Here is a 26,860-nt window from a genome sequence, read left to right on the forward strand (position 1 = left end):
CTGTGATACTGTTTATCTCTGGATTTGAGGCAGAGGGGCTCTTCCCTAAGAGGTGTTGGCAGCACACCTGCTTCCCTGTTCTTTAGCTGTTCCTTCCCACCCCCATGGATTGAGCACTGAAATAAATTCCAGTGTTACATCTGCAATCTCTTCTCGTACGGTTCCATTGATTTTTTTGGACATTCACAAGCTGTTGTTTGATTGAATTTTATGGCAAGATTATGACATGATTATGGAAAGCTGTGCTGATGTTTATTATGCAGACCCTAATAGAAAACCTCTTTTTAGCAAATGACTCTTCCTTTCTCCAGCACATTCTGCTGCTATTGTCTCCTCTCTGGTCACAATGGAAAACTCATGGGAAGTGGGTCTCCTATATCGAATGTGGTAATTAAATTACCCTCATTTGTGGAGCTGTTACTGGTGTGTATTTTTATTTAGCTTAATTATCCCCCTTGGCAGACAGCCTGGTGGGAGTCCCAACACTAATGTTTCTCCAAAGGGAATCCAGCATCCTCTTCCAAGCCTGCATCTGCCTGTCCCTACATGCTGGCTGTGTTCTCTCTGCCTGCTTTTACTCACTTTTTATTTCATTTATTCCTTATTTTAGTGCAGCCTTTTCTTTTCCCTGAAATGATTTTAGTAATCTGTCATATCTCCTGATTTGCTTTAATTTGGAGTGTAAAACAACCAGTAAGAGCTGTCATTGCTGTTCAGGAAGGCCTGGCATCACATGCTTCTCCAGAGGGATTTGCTGCTTATATATCTGGGCTCATTCTGGGATCCCAGGGGATCTCAGAGCCAGGGAATCCTAGAAATCAGCCAACTCACTCAACTGCAACAACACGCTTGACTTGCAAGTGCTCAGGGAGCTGATCTGAAATGTCTCTGGGTTGTGACACTGCACATGCAGGACACTAAGAGACAATTCTTCAAGGCTACAGTTTCATAGATTCAGAGAATATTCAAGGTTGGAAAGTACCCTAGGATCATCAGGTCCAGCCATTAACTCAGCGCTGCCAAGCCCACCACTATTTTGGGTCGTCTCACGACATGGGCGTTGAACAAAGATGGTGCCTTCCCACCTAAACCTTTTCATGATTCTATTATTCTGTATTAGGAAGATGAGTGGATAGAAATAACCTGTTTTTCCCAAAATCAAACAAAGCTTTTCAGCCTTTGTTATGTAGCTGCTGAAGGATCCCTGAAAATGCAAATCCTTTAAGATCTGGGGCAGCACGTAAAGTGTTTGGTTCCCTGGGTTTCTTGGTGAAGCAGGACAAGTCCTTCCTCTTCCTGACATGGTTCACTGGGTTTCCTGGAGCCTGCCTGAAAACAATATCAGCAAAAGCCTGTCTCCCATAGGAACACTTTTCATGCAGTGGAAAAACTGGTCAGGCAATTACAGGCAGGTCCTGTCAGTGTGGTGAGTACCCGTCTGGCAGTGCTGAGCCATCTGGCACTCTGCACTTGTGCTCCCTTCATGTGAGGCTGTGCCTGCATCCCTACCCTTGTCTGCTCTAGGAATACATCTCCCCAACAGGGCTGTGACTGTTTCTTCCTGCTATGTCCCCTCTGTATTTGGCTGGAGTCTCTCCTGCACCCCATCTTCTGCCAATGGACGCAGCTCCTTTGGCTTGAAATATCCCAGAATCATGGAATGGTTTGGGTTGGAAGGGACATTAATGCTCATCTTGTTCCACCTCCTGCCATGGGCAGGGACTAGACCAGGTTTCTCCAAGCCTTGAACACTTCCAGAGATGGGGCAACCATAGCTTCTCTGGACAACCTGTGCCAGGGCTTCACCACTCTCAAAAGGAAGAATTCCTTCCCAATATCCTATCTATCCCAGCCCTCTGGAAGTGGGAAGCCATTCCCCCTTGTCCAAAGTCCCTCTCCAGCTCTCTTGGAGCCCCTTTAGGCACTGGAAGGAGCTGTAAAGTCTTTCCAGAGCCTTCTTTTCAGATATTTATTGATGCTTCCCAGGCTGGACTGGAGCAATCCCACCAATCCAACAGCCTCCCAGCCTTTGGATTTTGGTAGGTGGGATTCACAGCAGCACCAAATTCAGGTTATGAATCCTCACAGTGCCTGAGCTTGCCTGGCTGATGGCACGGTGACGTCCCCACATCAGGAGACTGGATTGAACAAGATCCCTGTTGTGTCGGTGACCTTCAGGACTGACATGCTCAGGGTTACCATCAGATACAGTCACTCCTAAACTCTTATCTCCCTCTCTGCTGGGAAAAGGACTCTCTGAGAAGCAGCACTGAGAAGTCCTGGCATTGAGAGAACTTGGACAAGCCAAACATTTCCATGGCTGCAGGATGAGGTGGGGCATGAACACACCTGCAGGGAGCAGTGAGGCAAAACTGGCACCTAGAGAGGTGCTTGCAGTAAGAAATCTGCAATACCAGGATAAATTTGGGCAATATATTTCAAAGAAGGGAGGTTGCTGCTAAATAGTCTTTCTTTTGCTTGCCAAAAATGTGGTAATGTGACTGCACTTGTAGAAGAGTTACGCCGCCGTTATCAGGTCCTTAGTGGTGAGAAGTGAACCGTTTGTGTCTTTCTGTTATCTGAGAGATTGCATAGATCAGAAAATGCCTCTTTTTTAATAGCTCTCAACTTTAAAATAGAACTAAGGTTGTGTGTTCGGGAGCACAGAAAGCAGAAGCATTTCCCCAAGTCTAAGCAGGGTTTTGTTTCCTCCCTGGATGCAATAACCAGGGTTTTTGCTTCATAACAAAACACTCAAACTGCTCTTGTTACCAAATTTATCCAAATGCAGAACTAAAAGATCTGATAGGTCTTTTTCTTGACCAAATTCTGTTATCTTTGGGGTATTGTGTGTCTGTTAAGTCCCACAGAGGGAACTTATTTCTCCAATGTGACAAATTCAGTAAAATTATCTGTTAGTGTCATCTTCACAACCAGTTGTCAGTTTTATTATCCAAGTCAGGTTATTGTTTATACACAACTGTACTAAAATACTTTATTACCAGGCAAGAAGAACACAAATAACAATATATATATATTTATATATATAGCAAAGCTGGCACAGCTAAAAATACACTCTACAAAATACCTGATCCAGCCTCAAGTAGAAAAAGTGTTTTAACTCCAAAGCTGCAAAAGGAATTTACAACAGAAATCTCTCAAATTCTGTCAGTTTGAGCCAGAGGTGCAAAGCCTCAATAACAAGTAAGGACAGAGTAAGTGCAGCCTGCTCACACCCTGTTGTTACTCCAGGTTTATAGCAACTTCTGCTCTGAGCGATTGAGTTTTACTGAATTATGAACATCAAAATTCCTGTGTTTTACTTAGGGCAATGGATTTTACTATTATGGAAGAAAATGGAAGTGATAAGGCTTGGTTGATGAACATAATGATTTTAGAACACATTAATTAAGAAGAGAGCTCACAAGTGCCTATTTCGAGCAGATGGAAAATTCAGGAAATCATCAGAGAGGTAATTGCAGTGGTTATGGAGCCAGAAAAAAAAGGGAAGGAGCTCCTGAAGGGAAGCTAAAGGGGAAAGGATCTGAGAGAAAAGTTGCCAGTCTCGCCTTACAGCTCAGGGCAGAAACCTGGCTGTGGGGAAGAGAGAGAAGGTGAAAAACAGGAAAAAAATGTCAATAACAAAGATCCAGAATGGTGCCCAGGGGAGATGCTGCCTCCTCAGCATGGAAAAGAGGGAAATGGTACCAGCTGCATTGCAGGGGAGGATTAGCAGCTGCCACAGGAGAGGTGGCATTGAGGAACACTAAAAGTGTAGAAATATGGATAAAGAGCCTCAGAGATGGCAATAAAAACATGGAGCATCAACCTCACAGGGGCTGGATGCAGGAAAGTTGGGAAGAGCAGGTAAGCCAGGTGGGACAGCGGTACAGAGCCAGGAAAGAGGGTGAAGGAAAATACACTTGTGGAAGAGAATCACTTTGGGGGGATTCTGGAATCTGGGGAATTAAAACTTCCATGAAAATAGTTGAGCAAGTAGAGGATCAGCACCATCACATCTTCCTGCAGGGAAGGTGAGGGTCAGTCACAGGTTGGACTCGATGATCTTGGAGGTCTTTTCCAGCCTTAATGATTCTGTGATTCCAAGTATTCCTGTGACTAAATGGGCACATGTCCTTCCAGGAATGCATCTGGGACCCAAAATGCTGCTGCCTCAGGGGTGAATTGGAGTACCTTTCAATCTTCTCTTTGATTCCTTGTTTGTTTTCCTTCAGCCCTTTGAGTCTCTCCAGTAATTCCAGAAGCAGAGCCCCAAACCAGTCTCTGCCTCATCCACTGTGCATTCTTTAAATTGCAAATAAACTTGATAATAGAAGAGAGGAATCGAGGAAGACTGAATAATAAGACAAGATCAAGACTTGAATACTATGGTGCTGCAAAGCCTCAAAGCACTGATAACAGATAAAATCAAATTATCATAATCTGGGGGTATTTCACAATTAAAAATAATGGTTTTAATTAAAATAATTCCAGGGGAGAAGGAAGTAAAGTATCATTAGACATTTTTTATGCTCTTCCCATAACTTCATATAAGTCTGAGAGCTACTATGCATAGAATTATGGAACTATAGAGTGTTTTGGTTTGGAAGGGACCTTGAAGCTCATCTCGTTCCACCTCTTGCCATGGGCAGGGACACCTTCCACTAGACCAGATTGCTCCAGGTCCCATTCAGCCTGGTCTAGAACCCAGTGTCAGGTTTCTGTGAATCCCATTTATATAATTATGGGAATATATATAACATATAATTCCCATTTTCTTACATTCCTCTCAGTAACAACATGGTCCTGTCACTCCCAGGATAGACGTACTGCATTGTGCCCATATGTAAATCATCAGGATGAGGCATAAAACATCTTTAAAACCTGCTGGAAATGCTGATGGACTTGTTTGGGTGCTGATCTATCTGAGGGTGTATTTAATGATGGCAAAGAATCACCTCTCCTTGCCTTGGGGACGCCATCCGACCCGAAGGCAAGAGACCCAGGACAGCAAGATTAAACCAGAGTTTAACACCAGAAGAGAAAATCCCTTCTCCTTCCAAACCTGGCTGTGTGTGGAGGGCACGGTGGGGTTAACAGCAGAGCAGGTTCCACTGGAGCTGTTGGAGAGGGAGGATGGGAACAGATTGCCAAGGCACAATTACACTAAATGAAGGAAGCACAGCCCACACCTGTGCCTGGGACCCCGTGCTCCAATCCAGCCCTGATTGCATCTCCAGGGACTTCCCGGAGGTAAAGTGTCAATTAGTGTAATGACCCTGGACTTTGTCCACTCTGTTCCCTCCTTCTGAGCGTGGAATAATTTCATGGACGCTGGGGGATCTCTTTTAGCAAACTCCTCACAACACCACCTGCTCACCCTCTCATTCTTCCAGTGCTATTCCCAGCTCTCCTTCCACAGGATTGTTGGACTGGAATACAAAATACAGCACGCCCTGGAGGCACCGAGGTCTGGATCTTCACAGACAATGATGCCCAAACACCTGTATAGATAATATCATCTTTTCTTTGGAACAGAGAATGAAACAAACCCTGCCTTGCAGCCCAGTCCTGCATATGAATTCCAGGAAAGGATGGGACTCCAGGTAGGAGAGGTTCCCAGCTCCCTTAACAACTCAGACTGATTACCATGAGGTAATTATCCCCATTTTACATGCAAATTCTAGGCACTCTTGCAGATTTTGTCTCAAAATGCACTTGCTTAGGGCTGGAGGCAATTTTAACCCCTGTGCAGTCAGTAAATACTTCACAAATGCATGGATATGGGATTGTAGGGCACACAGAAATGTCTGAGAAAAAACTGAGCTTATCAGAGCCAGGAGTAAGGATCTCCATGGGGCCAAGACAGGAAAACAACCCCCATGGAATGGGGATCTCCATAGAGGCAAGAAAAGAAAACGAACCCTCATGGGGATCTTCATGGGATCAGGACAGGAAAACCAACACCCAGGGCACAGCATCTCAATGGGGGACCCCAGATTCAGGTGAAGTCCTGGTGCCATCCTGCCGGCATTGCACTCCCCAGCCTCACAGGGAAGCTTCACGCACCTCTGGAAGTAGAAGACAGTCCATATGTTCATCGATGCACCTGAAGATGATCCATGGTGACTCGGGGTCATTGCCGTTATGTGCAGCACCACAAGGAAGACACCTGCAATCAGATCTGGTTTAATCTGGTGTGTCAACAGATTGAGCCATCTTAAGAGCATGTTAAAGCCCTACCGAGGTTTACAGGCTGGGGTATGACTTGGAGCATAATTTATCCCTGTTTTTAGCTTGAGCCAGCTTTGTCCTCATGTGAGAACTGTGAGCCCTTTATAGGGGCCGAGCCGTTTCCCTTGTGCTTTTGGGGGATTTATTCAGCCCGTGCTAAACACTGAAATAATCTGAAAGTGTGGAAGCTGCAGGGGAGAACAAAACGCTGGGAGCTGAGGTTAGGCCAAGATTTCCTGTCACTGCTGAGCCAGCTGGAAAAAAGAGTGTCCTGAACACAGGAATTAAAGCAAGAAGGTGGGGTTGAGGGAGGTGATTCTTCCCCTCTGCTTCACTCTGTTGAGACCTCACCTGGAGTGCTCTGGGATCCCCAGCATGGGAAGGACATGGACCTGTTGAAGCAAATCCAGAGGAGGCCACCAAGATGTTCCAAGGGCTGGAGCTCCTCTGCTGTGAAACAGGCTGAGAGCTACAGGTGTTCAGCCTGGGGAAGAGGAGGCTCTGGGAAGACCTGAGAGCCCCTTCTAGTGCATAAAGGGGATCCAGGAGAGCTGGAGAGGGACTTGGAACAAGGGTCTGGAGTGACAGGACAAGGGGGAATGGCTTCCTGCTCCCAAAGGACAAGGATAGATGGGATACGGGGAAGGAATTCTTGGTTGTGAGAGTGGTGAGGCCCTGGCACAGGTTGCCCACAGAACCTGTGGCTGCCCCATCCCTGAAAGTGTCCAAGGCCAGGTTGGATAGGACTTTGAGCAACCTGGTCTAATGGAAGGTGTCCCTGTCCATGGCAGGGGGTGGAACTGGATGAGCTTTAAGGAATCTTTCAACCCAAACCATTCTGGGATTTTGTGATTTAAATGACTCAAGCTGACATTATTATTCCATGGCATTCCTGTGTCTGAGGTTGCAGATGAGCATCAATGCTGTGGATAAATATAGGAGTTAAAGATTATAGCAAAAAAGACTTTTTTCATTGCAACGAGACTGGCATATTTGGAGCAAAAAGCAGCAGTCATGACAACACATTGTTTCTCTTTCCTCCAGAACACAGCTGTGTTTTCCACTGCTCTGTCCACATTATGGCTAATTTGGAATCCTTCATCTGAAAAGCCATTTCCATGGATGAAATTGAGCACTTCAATATTTGCAAAGATGCTGTGGAGCTTAATTAGTTACCAGCAATATTTTATCTTATGGGTCCACTTTGAAAAGAAAATCTTAAACGCTGGAGAGATGACACAAGGATGTGACAGAAATAAACACAAGTTACAGGAGCAGCAGGAGGAGGCATTAAATGATTCGTTATCTAGAGTATCAAAGTCTAACAATTGATTAAAATATGTACTAATTCATATTAATCCTTAATATGAGGATCTTTATAAAGTGGGATTATCTCAGGTTTGGAAGAGCTTTCAAGTCCTGGCACTGTAGGTGTGTTGGAATCCTAAACCACTGAAACACACGTGTCTCCCAAACTGATTCCAGCTCCAATTCCATCACTGGCATGTGTAGGCTGTACAGTATTTCTGGATCGCTGATTGCATCCCATTTCCAGCTCAGATGCCATGTGTGTCCCTGGAACTCGCCTGTTTTTACACACCCTCCTCCGAGTGTTTTGTCTCCAGCCATCCCTCTCCATGTGCAGGCTCTCCTGTCCTCTGTGTCAGCCCAGTTTAGCTTTAAACCCTCTCTGCCTCCTCTAAAATTGTGTGTTGATTTTTTTTTTTTGCTGCCGGGCTGGCAATCCTGCACATTTGGAATTCAACCAGAAGGCTTGCAGATAAAATCACACCAGGCTGAAAGGCCACTGTGCTTTCGGGATGCAATGCTGGGATTGCTGCCCTGAGTGTCCTCGTCAGGGTGTGAGTCAGAGATGGGCTTTGGCAGCTCCCCAACTTCTTTGGAGTAGTGCAGGAGTAACCTGGGAGAGCTTATGTGGGATGCATGGGAAGAGGAGCAAGGAAATTCAATTTATAAGAGCATGTAGTGACAGGACAAGGGGGAATGACTTCAGACTGACAGAGGGGAAATTTAGGTTGGAGATACGGAAGAACTTCCTTCCTGCAAGGGTGGGGAGGCCCTGGCACAGGTTCCCCAGAGCAGCTGTGGCTGCCCCATCTCTGGAAGTGTTCCAGGCCAGGTTGGATGGGGCTTGGAGCAGCCCGGTCTAGTGGAAGGTGTCCCTGCCCATGGCAGGGAGTGGAATGAGATGGGTTTTGAGGTCCCTTCCAACCCACACCATTCCCTGATTCCATGATTCTGTGAAATTCGGGAGCTTCTCAAGGATACTCTGAATTTTCATGTGGTCCATCAGCTCAGCAGTCTCTCCATCAGGATGTAGCCAGCTGGGTGTGAGAGCCACGCTTTGCTCAAGCTTTGCATTTCACATTCTCTTCCTTTTCATTTCCCTTTCCCTTCCGGTTCTCTATCAGCAGAGCTCAGGCCCATCCCCACAATCAGCCTCTCTCTGGATGGCTGCCGAGCTGGGATATTTATAGGGTTTACTGGAAACTGTTGGCACATTGCTGGGCTTCGAAATGTGATTGTTTTGCAAAGAAGGAAATTAGCTGGAGTGTGGGGCTTTTGGCCAGCTTGGACTGCGAGCAGAGGGAGCCCGAGGTCAGGTCATTGTTTCTTTTATCTTCAGAAGCAATTTGCCGCTCTCTGTGTTTTTTTTAAGTGACTCTTAACGTGATGGACAAAGTGAGATCATTGAGTAGGAATCCTCCATTTTAGAAATACTTGAGGTATTAGTGAAGTACACCCTGAACCACTTAAACAAGTACCTACTGGAGTAGTCATGTGGATAAAAATCTGGTAATTTATAACCATGTTTGAGGAGTGACAGATGGGTCCCAGCTTGAAATAATAAAGCTGTAATGGAAGAATGTAGATGGGGCAGAACCTTGGGATGTTGTGAAATGGAGGAGGTATTCTTGTCTTGGACAAGTCCCTTCTATTCTTCTTCTCCATCTTCCTGTTTGCATAATTTTAGTTCATTTCCTTGGTGGTTGTGGAGTTTAACTGGCCAAGGGTTGTGTTTGAAACCCTTGGCTTGAGAACAGTCTTGTGAAACAAAATATTGACATTCCCTTGGTTTCCCTACAATAAACACCTCTAAGTGAGGCAGGTGTTGGAGGAAAACACTTGGAAGAGTGGGGGTTGAATGCTGGAGAGCAGGTTGACCTCAGGTGTGACATGCTGGAAGGATTACCTTGGCAAACTTCTGTGCAACCTGTCTGGCCAGGTGTTAGTCCTGTGTCTGGGAAGTCTCCTTTGATAATCATTTAAGGGACAGCTCAAGGACAACCCCAGAAACACCCTTCTTTGTACCTGCCACCTTTGCATTCCCCTCAGGACTCAACATGCTCTTGCAGCATCCTGAGGAGGAAATAACACATTTGGGGCCACTGGGACCAGCGGATTTGAAAGCTGAGATGATCTACCAGGAGCCAGGTGCTTTTCTGGGGAGGGCCAGCCACCTGCCATCCTTGTGACCCTAAGCAGAGCACCCGGACTCTGCCAGCTCAGGTGTTCCACTCCCCTGCAGACTTATGGGCAGTTGACAGCATATTTACATGTCCTTCTCCCTGGTGATGGCCCAGGAAAAGTCTTCTGGCCCAGCTTGGTGATGTGGACGCTGAAATGATGCCTCACCAGTAAGATCTGTATTTTTTCCCATTCCAGTTTTGCCAGTGAGGAATACCAGCGTGCCGTGGAGCGGATAACTGGGATTGTCCAGCAGCACAAAGACACCCTAGTGCCAGGGGAGCCACAGCTGAACGTGTGTGACAAGGCCATTATGGTGAGTGCTTAAAGCAGAAATACTGTGGGGAATCCTTAGCTTGAAATATGTTTTGTAAAGCCTTCGTAAAGGCTTCATCTCTCCCCTGATTCTGGGAAGAGATGGAGAAGGGATGCTCAGTCACCTGTTTGTGGCTTCCTTCCTTAGAGACAGGGCAATATTCACAACTGTAGATCCTCCTTCTCCTTCCGAATTGCCTTCTACAAATCTTAAAAGTCATGGAATCATTGAAGCATGGAGTGGTTTGGGTTGGAAGAAACCTTAAAGCTCATCTTGTTCTACCCATCTTTCATGGGCAGGGACACCTTCCACTAGACCAGGTGGCTCCAACCTGGTCTTGGACACTTCCAGGGATGGGGCAGCCACAGCTTTTCTGGGCAACCTGTGCCAGGGCCTCCCCACCCTCCCAGGGAAGAATTTCATTCCAATGTCCCATCTAACCCTGCCCTCTTTGTTTTGAGTCCTCTGTGTCTGAGTGGTGGCACTGGGACACTGCTTCTTTTCACTAATGTGTCTTTGATCTTGCTCAGTCTCCTCCAATTCCACCCATGCTTGAATTTTCCAAGGTCTTTATGGCTTGAGACATGGCAAAACATTTTCAATTCTCTTTTCTGTTTCAAGTCTCATGTTGAAAAGTTACAGTTTGGCTTCCCTGTCAAACACAGCTTGGTTTGTTGAGAACCTGGGAAAGCAACTGGATAGTGTGGAGGAGGTAAAGTTGTCAGATGATGAGAGGCTGTGTAGTCTGAGGGAATGTGTCTGTGGGCTGACACAAAATAGTAACAGCAACATCCTTCTGATGCTGAAATAATCTTCTGAAACAGTCAGAACCTGCTGCTTCGGGTCTGTCACCAGGAAAGAACAAAATGTGGATTTGTGTCCCCTCAGTAACAAGGCAAAGATCTTTCTTAGCCTTGTCCCATTTTTTATTTTTGGCTGTTAAATAGGAAAAAGATTTAAAGGCCCATTGTTTCTGTGCTGTTTTCTTTTCTTATTCAACTTTTCCCCTAATAAACACTGTTCTGTGCTCCCCTGGGACCTTTTGGATTCAGGAACTGTCCCCAGGGCCTGGCAAAGGCATTTCTTCCGTGCTGCCTCCAAAACTGATTCACAAATTTTAGGCCATCTGAGGCAGAAAGTGGGCTGGGGAGGATCCCAATCCCAGGAGAAATGTTCAAATCCCAGCAGGAAGCATTATGAGTTTTGTAATCTATGTACACTCCTTACAGGCTGATTGCATGGTCACTAAACTAAAATATTGGGCACCAGATTGTTGCCTTTTGAGACCAGAAATGAAGAAAACCAATTATTTTTTGAGTCATTGGTAGATTGGTCCCAAAATCTGTCTTTGGGGGATACTGGGAGATAAATATAATTGACTAACACAATTTAATTTACTATCTCCTAAATCTTATCACTCATTTATTTGATATGGGGTTTTAATACCCTTTCTGGGACAGAGAATTGTCTTTACTTACACATAAGCAAAATGTGTGGGAGTGTTCAAGGCCATGGAGTGACAGGACAAGGAAGAATGGCTTCCCACTGCCCACTACCTTCCCTGTGAGGGTGGTGAGGCCCTGGCACAGGTTGCCCAGAGAACCTGTGGTTACCCCATCCCTGGAAGTGTCCAAGGCCAGGTTGGATGGGGCTTGGAGCAGCCTGGGATAGTGGAAGGTGTCCCTCCCCCTGGCAGGATATGGAACCAGATGAGCTTTAAGGTCTCTTCCAACCCAAACCATTCCATGATTCCGTGGCAGCAGAAGCATCATTTTGGAGCTCCTGCAGTTATGGGATTGATGGAAGCACAGCAGCTCCAGCCCTCCGGAGCCAGGAGGTGTTTGCTGGCTCATCTGTGGTGTGTCCCACCAGCAGTGTCTGTGAAGCTCTCGCAGAGCCAGCTCTGCTGTTTTTCCCTGCTGTGGAAGTGCAGGAAAAGCTGTTCCATGCATTGGAGCCGTGCTGGTCTGACTTGCAGCACGGATGGTGTCCCCACAGGGCTCCCAGCACAGCTCCAGGAAAGCCTTGGACTGTGAGACTGAAGCACACACCACTTATTGTTTGATTTTTTTTCAAAAGAACAAACATTTCATTTGTTATTTTGGCTCTCAGTTCCTTCTGCAGAGTGGCCTGAAATTTCCAGCCGTGGTTGTGCATTTTAAAATGGAGAAACAGATTTAGAAACCAGCATTAATTGTTCTTAAAGCCTCTGGAGCCCTTCGTGCAAAGGTGCCTCCACCAGAGCTCCCTCTGTGTCTGATCCTCTGCAGGCATAGCTGGTGTCTCACTGCCATCTGTTGTCAGTTCCATGGAATTAAATCCTGCTCCAGCATTTTTTTTTCCTGGGGTTAAGCTTTTAATTTCCTCCGTAGGAATTTACGTCCAAGAAAACATAAATATTTGAAGGATAAAAATAAACAACATGAAAGGCAATAGGTCAGAGCTGAACTGGCCTTTGATATGAACAGACCCGAGAGAGGGAGGGACAGGGAATGAACACAAAAGATTTCTGAAGGCAGAATGGGAGTTACAACCTGCCATTCACATGACCACAATCCCAAATTTTAAATGGCAAAATGCCAATGAAATAAAAAAAGGTCATTGATCCAAATTCTTTCCTCTGGTGATCCCTTAGGAAGCTGAGGTTTGCAGTGGGTCTCCTTGCTGTTGTACACAGGCAGATAGTTCAAGGAACATGGAAACAAGGGAGACAAATAGTTTTCTGTGGAAGAGGTGTCCCAGGAATGTCTCCTGCTCCCTCTGCTCATGGATTCATCCATCAAAATGCTTATTAAGATACCAGCATTCTTATCTGTCTCACACCCTTGGCCTTCTGCTGCTTTTTGCTTCCTCAACAAAGTGCCTGGATATCATAGTGCTAAGAATGGGAACTCTTCTGGACCCCAGGAAAATTGGGGGTGTCACCAAAACCTTGTGGTCTGGTTGCTCTGTGCTACTACAGGAGAGAAAGGAGAGTCACAGACTCCCAGCAAACTGGACTGGGAGAGACCAGGAGAGATGCCAGAAGAGGGAATCATGTGCTGCAGAAGGATTTGTAGCCTTTCCTAAAGCTTTTGTTTGACTGGTGTTTGGAGTGGGGAAGTTTATGAGCCCAGAAGCATCGGCTGCAAGAGGAGTTTCATTTTTCAAGCAGGACATAAAAGTGTCTTTGTGAGGATCAAAAAGGGCTGGCTGGGGTTAGAGCTTAGGAGATACTTGGTGTGAATCATCTTTCTGTCTATTTTTATTTGTCTTTAACAGAATTGGTCCCCTCCAGGCTGTGAGAAGCTTGGGAAGTGCCTGAAAGCGCCCGAGTCTGATCCTAAGAAATGCTCTTGGCCTCACTGATCTCTGCATCCCTCCAGAGCTACACAGAGAGCCCGAAGCAGCCGGACATCCAGCGTGTCTGCTCATGTTGGCACTCCTGTTTACACAGGAAGGGTGTGATGTGTGTGTGAAATCATCACTTGCTCTTCCAAAAGGGCCAGTGTTTATATTCCTCATGCTCAGGGTTCAGCCTCCACTCCTCTCTTCTTCTGGTTGTTTCCCTAAATGGTAACCTCAGCAAAGTCTGTTTCAGCTGTAAAAGCTCTCTGGACAATGACAACTCTGCCATCACCTCCAAAATGTCATGGATTCCTCTTGCTCCTTCCACCCAACCTGCTCTCCCAAATCTTTCCTCACTGGGTGCCCCAACAGCAGTTGTGGGGACGGGGCAGGAAACTCAGAGCTGCCAGAAAGCCCTGCCCAAAGTGCCCATGTTTTGTGTGCCTGTAACTTGTTGTTTTAACATTTGATTTCCATTGTGAACTCTGGACATCAACTTGTTTTTCCTTTCTTCCCAAATTTCGGAGTTCTGGGTACAGCTGCTGGGAGCACAAAAGGGCTCCCTCCTGTTCCCAACTAAGGGGTTGGATTTGGGGAGAATGATCTGACTTTCTTCTGTCTGTAGCTGCAAACGTTTCCTAGGTTATGGTAGAAGGAAATTTGAGGATAGTGTTCAAGTAAGTATTGGATTAGGGTTACAGCATCATTCCAGTGCCTAAAGGGTCTCCAAAAGATGACTTTGGACAAGGGATGAAGTGACAGGACAAGGGGAAATGGCTTCCCACTGCCAGAGGACAAGGTTAGATGAGATATTGGGAAGAAAATCTTCCCCATGAGGGTGGCGAGGCCCTGGCACAGGTTGCCCAGAGAACCAGTGGCTGCCCCATTCCTGGAATTATTCAAGGCCAGGTTGGACGGGGCTTGGAGCAACCTGGGCTAGTGGGAGGTGTGCCTGCCCATGGCAGGGGGGGAGACTGGATGATCTTTAAGGTCCCTTCCAACCCAAACCACTCCATGATTCTGTTGCCTGATTGTTGGTATGCAGGACGTTCATAGGGAACTGGGGGTTGGGTGTTCATTTCAGGGGTTTTCCTGATTTCCAAAAATCCATGTCTAAATGTGATTTAAGCCCTGCTTCTCATCTCATGATCCAGGCCCAGCCAAGTGCAGGCTCAGAAATACCCATTTACATCAGATGTTAACTCTTGACCCTGTTTCCAATGCACGCTCTCCAAGGAATTCTCCTTGTGCAAACTTTCCACAGACTGGGTGTAGCTCTTCTTTAAACAGAGTTCATGGTGAGCGCGGGGCCTTCGCACGATTCCGTGGTGCAGATTCCTCGTCTGCCTTGGGGCCTGTTCCACATCCTTCCCTTTTGCTAATAAATGTGTCTTGAGCAAAACCAAGTTACTCTGGGGCTTCAGGGGAGTAGCTGGAAGGAACCCTGAGAATGTTTGGGGTCAGATTGAAGGAGAGGAAATTTAGGTCAGATGTTAGAAAGAAATCCTTCCCTGTGAGGGTGGTGAGGCCCTGGCACAGGTTGCCCAGAGAAGCCGTGGCTGCTCCATCCCTGTAAGTGTCCAAAGTCAGGTTGGACAGGGCTTGGAGCAACCTGGGATAGTAGAAGGTGCCCCTGCCCATGGCAAGGGGTGGAATGGGATGAACTTTAAGGTCCCTTCCCACACAAACCATTCCATGATTATACGTTTGCACCACCAGCAGCTCCACTTGACGCCTCCAGTGTTTCCCACAGTATACATGCCCTCTCTGTGTGATGTTGTGCTGCCTTGGGAAAAAATACAGGTGCTCTGTCCTTGGAAACAGCTTGACTCCCTTCCCAGGCAAAGCTGGGGCTGCTTGAGAGCTCTGCCTATGCCAACTGCTGTGCTGCCTGCTCCGGGCTTTCAGGTGCCTGTTCTTACCATCCCTGTAATCCAAACGCTCCCATTCTCTCCGTTCCCACGGTTTATGCTACCTGTAATCCCCTCCACAGTAATTCCTAGTGTACATCTCCTGAAGCTGGATAATCCTGTGAGATCGGAATAAGAACAGCACTTGAGTCAGCTCTTACTGTTCCACCCCTGAGAAATCCCAGCATGTCCTGCACCAGCAGAGCCTGTGGATGCCTGTGCATCTGCAAGTGGCATTTGTTTATGGTCCACATTTCTTAGCTGCCTTATGATGTTCCTAATTGTCCTTCAAGTATATCATGGCATTTCCAGCTCATCCATATTGTTCCTCCTTGTTTTGACATAGCCTGGATAGCTCAAGGCTTGGGAGATTCTGACCAGCTGGTTCCTCAGTGGTGCAGTGAGAGGGACTGGGAGGACCTGTGGGTCTGTCAGCACAGGACACCAGATAAAACCAGTAACTCCCCTTTGCTGGGTCTGCTCCACCTCTGCTGTAATGCTTCTTAGAGTCCAGAGATGGGAACGGAGCTGGGGAAGGGGCTGAAGCACCAGGAGCAGCTGAGGGAGCTGAGGGGGCTCAGCCTGAAGAAAAGGAGGCTCAGGGGGGACCTTCTTGCTTTTTCCAACTCCCTGACAGGAGGGTGGAGCCATGTGGGGTCAGGCTGTCCTCCCAAGGATGACAGGGAACGAGGGACAGGATGAGAGGAAATGGCCTTAAGCTGTGCCAGGGGAGGTTCAGGTTGGATAGTAAGGACATTTTTTTATGGAAAGGCTTGGAAAGCCTTGGAACAGGCTGCCCAGGGCCATGGTGCAGTCACCATCCCTGGTGTTCAAAACATGTGGGTGTGGCACTTGGGGACACAGTGGTGGTGAACATGGTGATGGTGCCAGGCTGATGATTGGACTTGATGATCTTAAAGGTCTCTTCCAACCTTAACAATGCTGTGATTCCATGATTCAGTCGCCCAGAATTGCCAGATCTCTGCAGTTCACTATAAAGATCCCACCAGAGGAGGGAGTCCATCACTGCAACTCCCTGGAAATCCTCATCAGCCCTCAAATAGTTGTGAGGTAACAACAATTCATGGGCTTTTCTGCTGATTATGAAGAGTTCACATCATGGGATCAGAGCTGAGCACTTGCCTGGACATGTTCCTCAGGCCCTAGCACTTGAGAACACACACTGTGATTGTGGGTGCCTCCTGCCCCTGTCCCCTCCCTGCTGCTTCCTCCTTTTCTCTTTCACAGCTCTCAGTTCTGAAGGTGCTGCTTTTCCCCTGGAACTTGCTTGGACAAGCCACCCTGCTCTAAGCAGCCACAGTGTTTATCCTCTCCCCCAGCACTCCAAGTCCTCAGTCCTCACTGAAACAATCTCTCAGGACCCAGATACAGGAGGAAAACTTTGCACTAGAAAGCAAGTAAGTGAATTCACTTAGTGTGTGTTTACAGTAAATGGACACGAAACAGATAATAAATAAAGTTTAATGTGACAAAGCTTCTGCTTTAAATTTAAATAAGAATAGTGGTGTTACAGCTGGATATCAGGAAGAATTTTAAATCAATTCCTCTCCCAAAGATGTACAAATTAAAAGTTGTGAGATGAAAAACTAATGAAGGAAAATAGTTAATCAGAAATGCATTCTGTGATTTCACCTGTAAACCAGGGGAATAACACTTTGCTGGGGGACAGTCTCACAGATCATGGGACTGACTTGGGTTAAAAATAACTTGGTTTGTTTTCCCATTATTATTTTTACCTTGGATGACTTTTCCAGCCCACAGAGCTGCCCAGGAGCAGTTCAGAGGCTGGAGGGCACCAGCATCAGGGATGAGGATGGTGCCTTCAGCCCCCAGAATGCACCTTGGAGCACAAAGTGGCCACATCTACCCTTAATAATGATCCTGAGCCTTTGTTTTGAAGCTGCCCAGTTTGGGAACTCCCCATACTGGGCCAGGAGTGGGTCTGGTGGAGTTCACAGCCCACTCAGGGATCTGCATCAGCCAAACTGGTCTGTTGGTGGCTTCTTTGCTCAAGCTACAAGACATAAATGCTGAAGAACTGATGATGTTTAATGCTGTGATGTTCCTTTCTTTATAATGCTAAATGCTAAAAGCTGAATATCTACTTGGGCTAAGAGTCCAAGGAATTTCTTTCTTGCCTCTAATTTCCAATTAGCTGAGCCTCTTGAGCTTCCCTGCTCTGCCCCTGAGGCTGTGTTATCATCCGACCCTCCGTGCGGAGAAGCTTCCGAAATGGATGGAACTAATAATCGTGGAAAAACTCCGGCTGCATTTACAGCCTCTGCCTGCAAAAGTGGAGCCTTGATTTCAAAGCCTGCAGCGACAAATGGATTATTTCGGTGGCAAATTAGTCTCTGGGGACCAACAATTTGGGGAGCTGAGCGCTGGAACTGGAAAGCAGCAGATCAATTCCGAACACTTGGAGCCAAGGTTAATGCCCGGCAAACTATTGAGTGCAGCGATGAAGGATAACATGTCAAATGGGAAGCTTGGGAATATGGAATTAAAGGGAAAATGGGGAAGGTTGGAACAAGGAGAGCGAGCGAGACCCACGGATTTGTTAATAAAACCTGGGGACTGAGTTTTTGGGTTTTAAAACCTGGAGCACTGAGGGTGACAGTGGTATCTGAATAAAAGAACTAGAACTAATATCTCTGGGAAGGAGGGGTTTGGACTTGGGTCAGTAATGGAAGCTGGCAGTTCTCATACCTGCCACATTGAGCCTTTCCTGAACATCATGGACAGCTGCCAAAGATTCCTGATTTCACGTAAAGAGGACGAGACGTGGATCTCCTGAAGCTTGGAGAACACTCTTCCCACTTTTATTTGAAATAACCGCATGAAATCATTCCAGCAGCTGAACAAAGACCTTTGGAAGGTGAGAATTAAATGGAGTTTGGGGGGGAGGCAAGTTCAGGGGTGCTGGGAGGTGGTTTTTTTTTCTGCAGAGTTTCCAGAAGCCTCCTGAGCACAGCCAGATGTAAAATCCCTCCCCAGGGTTCCTGCTCTTGTCCTCAGAACTGGGAAACTTTACAAACTAAACACACTTTTACTGTCTTAAGAGTTACTTTGCTTGTCCAACCTCCAAATAACTGTTTTGCAGTTAAAATGGCTTGTTTTCCGTCTCTCTTTACAGTTATAATACTTGGAAATGAACTTTTCCTTTTGTTTTCTGATAGTATTGGATGGTTTTGTATGTTATCAGAAGGCAACACTGTGGTGCCCCTTGAATTAAACTGTCAGGTTTTAAGAGCAACTGTAAGGGAAGGACTGAAATCCCATTTTAGGTTCTTTTTTCTTTTGGAAAATGGCTATTTTAAAAAGCCAGACTCCATTTGCCTGTTTTCTTTATATCCCCTTCCACCATTCAAAGTTTTGTTGTTGCTCGAAGTCTAGTTGTGATTATATAAATCCGAAATAAAGGTGGATCAGTAGCCAAAAGCTTGTGGTCTTTTAGGAGGGAGAAAAACTCTGCCTTCCAGCTTCTGGAGAGAGGCAATCTGGCAGCATTCTGAGCCTTTTTCCCTCTTGGAGTCACTTAACACCCTTCTGGGTGATAGGAGCACAATTCCCATCTGAAAGGGAGGGCAGATAAAAGCCGGCAGCAAGGAATGTGTGCCAAATCCATTAGTTCTGGAGCAGACACAAAATCCAGGCTGACCAGAGGAGAGAGAGGAGTTTTGTGCCTTCTCCAAGGGCCTGATCCTGGTGCAGCAGGCAGGAGGTGCTGGCTTGGGCTCCGTGGGAGGCAGAGCTGGATCCACACTTACCCCTCTTTTAGGGGGCACAAAACCAAATCCAATGCTTCTATCCCAATCCCAGGGATCTGGCTGGGGAGCTGCATTCTTCTGCTGTTGAAATAAGATATTTCAAATTTTTTTTTTTTTAATGGGTTTAAAGTGCATTTCCTCAGCTGAAACTGAAGTGAAACATTCCAGAGGATTTGCAAGGAAATTTCAGTTCTTGTTTCCCCTGGTGGAAGGGGTATGTTGAAATTTGGGGCATTTTGTTCCACTTCACACTGAAGCTTTAAAATCCTGAATGGTACAGAAACTTTCAGACTCAGCATAGCTCTTCTAATTGCCTGGTTAAGCAGATCAGAGCTAGTTCCCAAAGCTTTTATATTCCCAGCTTCTGTGTTCCCTGGCTAATAATATCTCTCCTATCAGGATCTCAAAACACTTTTAAGTCCCTGGTTGCCTCTGTGTCCAAAAAAGAGGCAAAACCAGTGTTTCCCAGCTACGGTATCCTGGGGGAGGGGGTCAAGGTCCCAGGTGGTGGTTCCTCTGCCAGGCACAGATCAGCCCTGGACCTCTCGAGCCACAGCCGGATATCGAGTCATCTCCAGAGTGATATTCCAGAGCCCTTTGACATCACATTTGGAAAGGGGTCCTAGGAAAGTTCTTTTTTCAGATGGAAATTGCAGTAGGAGTCAGCACTGTTGTTTAAAAGGTTGGACAATTACAGGGAAAACTGATTTCCTTGTGAGGTACTATTCGGACTGTGCTGGTAGGTGCAGGTCATATCCTTTGGAATGGAGGGTAAATGAGAAGAAATTCTGACAGAGATTTCAGGAATGTTGTTTTTTAAGCATGTGGCATGATTTCTGGCAGCTGAACCACTGGAGGTCTGACTTGGTGTAACTTTTATGCCCTTCCTGGCAGAACAGATGGTGACAGAGAGAGGAGGGATCCTCCGGCTGCAGGATGTGAAGGGAGCAGTGGGAGCACTCAGCAGCTCATCCTGGTGGAAGCTGCTGGTTTCCCAGGGATTGGTTGGGATGAGGGGCCTGGGAACCTCACTCAGCCTCAAGGAAAATGTGGTGAAGTCTCCTGCTGGTAATGGGAATCCAAACAAAACAGGGGTGACATAGACCCCCAAGTACGCTCCTCCATCACTAAGGAGAGAAGCAGGGCTGCCTGGCAGGATGCAGAAGAGCCCTTTTCCCAGGAAATAAGCTCCTGCTTATTTCTGCAAGTAGGCAGATAAATTCTATCATCACTTCCATCTGCCAGGAAGAAGAGGAGGTGCTGGAATATCTCACTGTCCTGTGTTGCAGTTGGTAAGGTCACAAGAGAAACCCATCCAGCTCATCCCAGGGAATGAGTGTTGCAGAGCCCCTGTTCCACTGGAAAGCTTTGTGCTTCCTCCGTGTTTGCTTCACTGGAACAGCTGCCTGAGAGGATTTTTCTGGTGCCAAAGAGATAATCTGAGTTCAGGGAAAATCTTAGTCTGTGAGGGAATGGTTGTGAAGGGAGCACGGACTGTCTCTGGCAGCAGAGAACTTAATAGGGCTTGTTCAGCCTGGGGAAGAGAAGGGTCCAGGGATAACTTAGAGCCCCTTCCAGTGCCTAAAGGGGCTCCAAGAGAGCTGGAGAGGGACTTGGAACAAGGACCTGGAGTGCCAGGACAAGGGGGAATGGCTTCCCACTGCCAGAGGGCAAGGTTAGATGGGATATTGGGAAGGTGTGTATTCTCTTTGAGGGTGTTGAGGCTCTGGCACAGGTTGCCTAAAGAAGTTGTGGCTGCCCCATCCCTGGAAGTGTTCAAGGCCAGGTTGGACAGGACTTGGAGAAACCTGGGCTAGTGGAAGGTGTCCCTGCCCATGGCAGGGAGTGTCTGGGGAGTCTGGGGTGAATGTTTCCCCATCACAGCTCTTGGCAGCAAACACTGAGCTTGGCCAGGGGTGTTGCAGGCTCAAACTGCTTCTGCTTTCTGCAGTGAGCTGTGCCCAGATGGATTTGGACCAGATCCAAGGCTTATTTGCTAATGTAAGGGAGATCTGTCCTCATTCTTTAGATTTTGCTTGGCCAAACAACATCCACCGTCAGGAGATGGGAGATAGGAGCTGTGAGATCTCCCTGACCTACCCCAGGAGTCAGTGACACAAGGAGCTGTTGCTTCAGGATCTAGGGCTGTGTTATCATCCCCGTGAGTGTCATCCCAACCAACGGTTTTAACAAACACAGAATGTGATTCCAAGAGGTCACACGAGGTGAGGAGAGAAAAGCAGCAAATAGTGAAGTCCAATGGAGCTTGCCGTCGCTGCAAGGCGGGGCAGGGGGAGGGGTGCTGGAAGTGTAACCCCTGGGCATGGGACGCCTTTCCAAAGCGCACTGGGTACTCGGGGCTCCATGTCTCGGGGAAATACAGCTCCACACCCTGCAGGTACCTAAACACTCTTCAGGGGGGAGACTGGGGCTCCATCCCCTGGGGTACCAGGGAGCTCTTGGGCCTCCATGACCAAAAGTGGCGGAGTTTTGTGTACCTGTACTCCAGCTGCTGGAGCTCCCCGTGCTCTGGGGTACCAGACCTCCATATACTGGGGGGACTGATGCTCGATGTGCTCCAGGGTACGAGAATCTTGTGCACTGGGCAATCGGGGCTCCACAGCCCAGAGTACCAGAGCTCCATGCACCAGGGGCTTGGGGCTCCGTACCCCAGGCCACCGGAGCTCCATGCACTGAGGGGACTGCTGCTCCCTGCCCCAGTGTACTGGAGCTCCACGAACTGGGGGGTGGGGCTGATGCTCCACGGCCCCGGGATACCGGAGCTCCCCACTCCGGGCTGCCCGCGCCGTGCCCGTCCCCGCCGCTCGGTGGGGCCGCCCCGGGGCGGGCGGGGCCGCCCTCTCCGCCTCCGCCCCGCCCGTGCCGGGGCCGCGGCGGCTGCGCACGGCGGGGCAGCCATGAGCGACGAGCGGCTGCGGCGGGTCCGCGACCGCGTCCGGCCCTTCCGGGACTTCCCCGTGCCCGGCGTGCTGTTCCGGTGGGGCGGGATGGGACGGGGATGGGACCGGGGATGGGGATGGAGACGGGACCGGCGATGGGAATGGGGCCAGACCAGGGATGGGAGCGGGAGCGGGGATGGGGATGGGACTGGGACCGGGGAATGGGGAATGGGGAATGGGGAATGGGATCGGGATGGGAATGGGAATGGGATCAGACCGGGACCGGGATCAGGGCCGGGGATGGGGCCGGAACCGGAACTGGGGCCGAGCCCGGGGATGGGACCAGGGCTGGAGATGGGAATAGGATTGGGACTGGGGATGGAGCCAGGACCTGGAAAGGAACAAAGACAGGGAATGGGACCACTAGGGATGGAGCCGGGCCGGGGACTCGCTGCCGTCTCCTCTCCCCTGTGCCCATCCCTGCTCCTGGCAGTACCAGGACCCTTCCCTGCGCTCCGGAGCTCACTGGAGCCTGAGCAGCCCCCGGAGGTCACTCACTCCCTGCCCTCTCTCATTGCAGCGATATCAGCCCCTTGCTGAAGGATCCTGTGGCATTCAGGACTTTGATTGACCTTCTGGAGGATCATGTGAGAGCATCATTCCCCAAAATTGACTTAATTGCGGGTAAGTGTTGGTTAAACATTCCTGAGGCCAGGGCAGAGCAGCGTGTCCAAGGGTGGGAAGCACGGGGTGACCCATCTGTAATTCTGTGGCCCTTGGACGTGGGAATCACCTGAACATTGGCCTCTGTCATGTGGTAACACCAGGACAGGTTATACCCTTAACCTTATCATGTAATTTGCTGACATACTGGTTTGGATGTTGAAGGTGCTATCTGATGATACTTCAGTGCTGGTTTCATGATTCATTGCTTCCATTGTTAAAAAAGAGGGAATACAGAAAGCCTGCCGTGCCTGGTCCCTGTTGCAGGCAGACCCTGTTCCAGCTTGTTTTCCTTCTCAGGTGCCTTTCCAGGCCAACAAAAACAGCCTTTGAGGCAATGATAAGACCTTGCACCACACCTGGGAAAGTGCTGAGGAAGGCAGAGCTTGTGCTGGGCGATAGCCCAAGGGTCAAGGAGCATAGACGAACCTGGGCCAGGTGCCTTGTGATAAGTGAAGTCTGTGCTCAGAGTCTCTGGTTGTGTGACCAAACTGATACTGAGGCTCTCCTGAGCTTATCTGTAAGGAAAAGAGCCAGAAGGGAGGGAAATGTGCTGATGGGGCTCCCTGTGGAGCCCTGGAGCCCCTCAGCAGCACATCTGGACAAGCACAGGAGGGGTGGTGTGTTTTCAACCTTCAGAAGGGACTGTAAGAGCAAATTGCTTCTAGAAACCCCCTTGAATGGGAGGATAAAATGGAGGTATGCAAAGACCCTCCCCCAGTCAAATGGCTCCGATATGAGCAATGGGAAAAGAGGAAATAGCCTCAAGGGAGGTTTAGGTTGGATATCAGGGAAAATTTCTTCACTGAAAGGCTGGTCAGGTATTAGAATGGGCTGCCCAAGGCAGCTGTGGAGTCACAATGCCTGGAAGTGTTCAAGAAATGTGGATGTGGCACCCGGGGACGTGGTTAGTGGTGGCCTTGGCCAGGCTGGGGGAATGATTGGATCTGATAGTCTCAGAGGCCTTTTCCAACCCAAACAATTCCATGATTCATGTGCTCTGCTCCCCCCCCAGGCCTGGATTCACGTGGATTCCTCATTGGGCCTCCTCTGGCCCAGAGGCTGGGGATTGGCTTTGTGCTCATACGGAAAAAGGGGAAACTTCCCGGTCCCACCGAGTCCGTGTCCTATGCCCTGGAATATGGCAAGGTAATGCCCGGAAAGGGCAGGGGGGTCTGGGGCAGGGCTGGAGGTGTCCGCAAGGGGATGGGTGATAAAACCAGCGGGGTGGTCCCCAAACTAGGTTTCTGATGCCATGGGCAGTCTGCCTGACCTTCAGGAATGGCTCTGAGGACACGTGGTTCATGCCGGCGAGTGGTTTTTGGTGCTGTGCTGTGATTTTTTTGGGGGGTTGGTGCTAAGACTTGGTGCTAAATCGCTTTCTTTGGCTTGAATTCAGGGGCATGACCACGGAGAGTGTTTCCCACTCTGCCAGTAAGTGCTCTAAGTCAGTGCCTTCCTGCATGGCTTCCCAAGTCCTGCTCCATAACCCCGCGGCTGTTCCGCATTCAGAGCTGAGCTTTGAGCCTAATAATGTGCTACCACCACTAGTAACTAACAGCAGCAGAACCCCCAAACCCAGGCTTTATCATGGGGACCGTTTGGGCCAACCCCTGCCTGGGGCAAGCTCCGCTGACACAGGACGTGCCGGTACCGTTTTGGATCTGGCTTAGACATTACAGGAGATTTTCCTCACCGGAGAACTGCTCTGGGATAAAATTCCACAATAACTCACATAATGAATGTTCAGGATCTTGACGTGCCAGAGGGTTGGCCCAGCAATCCTCTCCCTGCTCTGTGTTTCCATGGCGCTCCCTTGTAGCTGGAATATGTGTTCTTTGGGATTTTTGGTGCTGAGTGTTTAGGTTGATCCTGCTGAGGACGTGTCTGTGTTCTACCACGTGTGGAACCAGCAGCTGATGAAGAGCTTCTCTCTAAGGCCAGACTAAAATGAAGCTGCTCTTTCCACTCTGCAGGCTGAACTGGAAATCCAGACTGATGCTGTGGAACCAGGACAAAAAGTGGTTGTAGTGGATGATTTGCTGGCGACTGGAGGTGAGAGAAGCTTGTGTGACCCATGTGTGTTCATAGAATTGTGGAAGGGTTTGGGTTGGAAGAGACCTTAAAGCTCATCTCATTCCACCTCCTGCCACGGGAAGGGACACCTTCCACTAGACCAGGTTGCTCCAACCTGGCCTTGAAAACTTCCAGGGGCATCCACAACCTCTCTGGGCAACCTATTGACAGCAGCAGGAGTGGCCGTGGGGCTGGAAGCTGCTCCTGGAGTGAGGATGTTTCTCTTCTCCTCCACAGGTACCATGTGTGCAGCCTGTGAGCTGCTGAAGAGGATGAAGGCTGAAATCCTGGAGTGCCTGGTAGTCATTGAGTTAAAACCCCTGAAAGGGTTGGAGAAGCTCAATTCCACCCCTTTCTACTCGCTGCTGCAGTATGACTGAGGAGGAGCAGGGAGGAGGGAACACTGGGAACAAATCTGGGGCTTTATCCAGTGATTCTGAGTCACAAGGGGGTGGGCAGGGGGGAAACACATTTTGATCACAGCCAGATGCTCAGTGCTAAATCCTATTTCTTTTCCAAGCAGGGTAGTGAGTGTAATGAGCCCTTTTAGAGTTCATCCTTTCGGGAAGAAGGAACAGCCTGATTGATTAGGGGGGATGGAGACCAAGATGCAGCTTTCCTAAAAAATACTGATTCAGTGAGCAAAGTGACAATGCTGTTGTAGAGCAGGAGAGCTCTGCCAGGGCACTAGCATTCACTGGGGGTTTAGCTGTGCCTGTCAGCCTTCAAGGAACCCGCTAAAAATTTGCCAGAGGAACACAGGAGATGGGCAAAAAGTGGTTATTTCTTTAAGGGAGAGAGGGATGGTCTGGTTGCTCTGTGCTGTCACTTGCACCAGAGGAAGTTGCTCTTACATCAGAGTTGTGCTTGTCAAGGGGAATTAAGTGGCTGCTGTGTCCTTCAATCAGGATGTTGCTGGTGTAGATGAGCTCAATCACAATGTTTTCCTTCCCTGGAGACCACAGGCAGCTTTTATTCAGCACGAGTTCCCAATTTTCTGCACTGTACCCGACTCCCTGTGTTGCTGATTTCCCTCTGCTGTGGTGTCTTAGAGCATCAGGATGTTGAAAGGCAGTGCCAGTTCAGAGCCTGCTCTTGGTGGTACTTTGGTGTCAGATATGGCCACAGCAAAGGTGTTCCAGTGGTCTCAGGTGTGTGATGGATGATGGGGTTTGGAGATGCCCCCTCCAGCACAGTTCAGTGTAGTAACAGCTAAAACTTGTGCCAAAACTTCCACATGCCTGAAAACATCAGGGACTGTCTCTGTCCCAGCAGGGATGGGACTCACGGGTAAAATAAATATTGATTTATTTTTATGTTTTCTAAACTGTCTGAGCTGTTCTTGCAGTAGCTGAAGCCATTAATGACCCTTGTAAGCATCTTCATCCAAACCCAGGTGGCCAGTGCAGCAAGGCTGTGGTGTGAGCTCCCAACGCTTGGAAGGAATTGTTTTCCAAGGGAGTTCAGGTACCTTTTCTCTAGACCTTGCACAACCTCTGGCTGGAGGGGAGCAGACCAAGGCCCCCAGCTCAGCATCCAGTGCATGGGACCACCTCACACCCAGCCCTTGACGTTTGTAAGGACCATTCCAGCTATTTTTATCCCCATTTCCTGAAAAGCCACTTCAGTGCTGCTCCGTTTACGCTGAGAACCACCATTCCCTCGGGGTCAACCTATCCCCGGGCACTTCTTTCACAGCCAGCCCTTGTGGGGAGCCAGGGGAGGCAGCACCTCACATACTTGGCACAAGGAGAGGGTCCACGCTGCGGGGGAGAGAAGGGAAAAGTCAGTTCCACCCCAGAGAGCCATGGAAAGCAGCTGCGTGCCGAGGAAGCAGCGTCAGCCCTGCCAGTGCCAGTGCTGGCTGTGCACGGGGCCAGGAGGTGACATCAGGGAACGTGGGGACGGTGCCTTTGGGTTGCCAGCAGCCCCTGATGTCATTTGCTTGGAGAAACAAGGCTGTGCAGGGATGGCTTCCAGGTGGAAGAAGGATTTTGTCCCAAGGAGCAGAACGGGAGCTTGATGCGAGCTGTCCTGGGGTGTGCAGGCAGCTGCCAGGCTGCTGAATCCAGCTCCTCTCCAATCCAGCTCCTG

General features: G+C 48.7%; 2 protein-coding genes and 1 long non-coding RNA gene across 4 annotated transcripts in view; all 3 read left to right on the forward strand.

The window, feature by feature from the left end:
- Positions 1-13,856, forward strand: part of GALNS (galactosamine (N-acetyl)-6-sulfatase) — a 44,007-nt gene extending 30,151 nt beyond the window's left edge. For both annotated transcript variants that reach the window (XM_027890139.1, XM_027890149.1), the window contains 2 exons: positions 9,922-10,039; positions 13,301-13,856. In XM_027890139.1, the coding sequence (XP_027745940.1) occupies positions 9,922-10,039; positions 13,301-13,387 (205 nt within the window). In that variant the 3' untranslated portion in view covers positions 13,388-13,856. The remainder of the gene's footprint in view (positions 1-9,921; positions 10,040-13,300) is intronic.
- A 2,293-nt stretch (positions 13,857-16,149) lies between these two features.
- LOC114060595 lies at positions 16,150-18,731 on the forward strand. Its single transcript, XR_003571920.1, has 2 exons — positions 16,150-16,694; positions 17,453-18,731. It is a non-coding gene; the product is annotated as an uncharacterized LOC114060595 (long non-coding RNA).
- Positions 18,732-21,966: 3,235 nt separating this feature from the next.
- APRT (adenine phosphoribosyltransferase) lies at positions 21,967-26,093 on the forward strand. The gene is made up of 5 exons (XM_027890161.1): positions 21,967-22,065; positions 22,548-22,651; positions 23,706-23,839; positions 24,667-24,745; positions 25,004-26,093. Exons 1-5 carry the CDS (start codon positions 21,986-21,988, stop codon positions 25,144-25,146), a joined length of 540 nt encoding a protein of 179 aa, XP_027745962.1. The 5' UTR covers positions 21,967-21,985; the 3' UTR covers positions 25,147-26,093.
- The last annotated feature ends 767 nt before the right edge of the window (positions 26,094-26,860 follow it).

Source organism: Empidonax traillii, unplaced genomic scaffold (genome assembly GCF_003031625.1).
Source record: "Empidonax traillii isolate 1590-97213 ecotype Southwest subspecies unplaced genomic scaffold, ASM303162v1 scaffold13:size3042203, whole genome shotgun sequence".
In the NCBI taxonomy this organism is placed as follows: Eukaryota; Metazoa; Chordata; class Aves; order Passeriformes; family Tyrannidae; genus Empidonax; species Empidonax traillii.

Bases quoted from the DNA above. Each gene is read 5' to 3' on its own strand.
- APRT (XM_027890161.1), top strand. From the start codon at position 21,986: ATGAGCGACGAGCGGCTGCGGCGGGTCCGCGACCGCGTCCGGCCCTTC. The intron at 22,652-23,705 runs GTAAGTGTTGGT...CTCCCCCCCCAG, and splicing joins CAAAATTGACTTAATTGCGG to GCCTGGATTCACGTGGATTC. The intron at 23,840-24,666 runs GTAATGCCCGGA...TCCACTCTGCAG, and splicing joins ATGCCCTGGAATATGGCAAG to GCTGAACTGGAAATCCAGAC.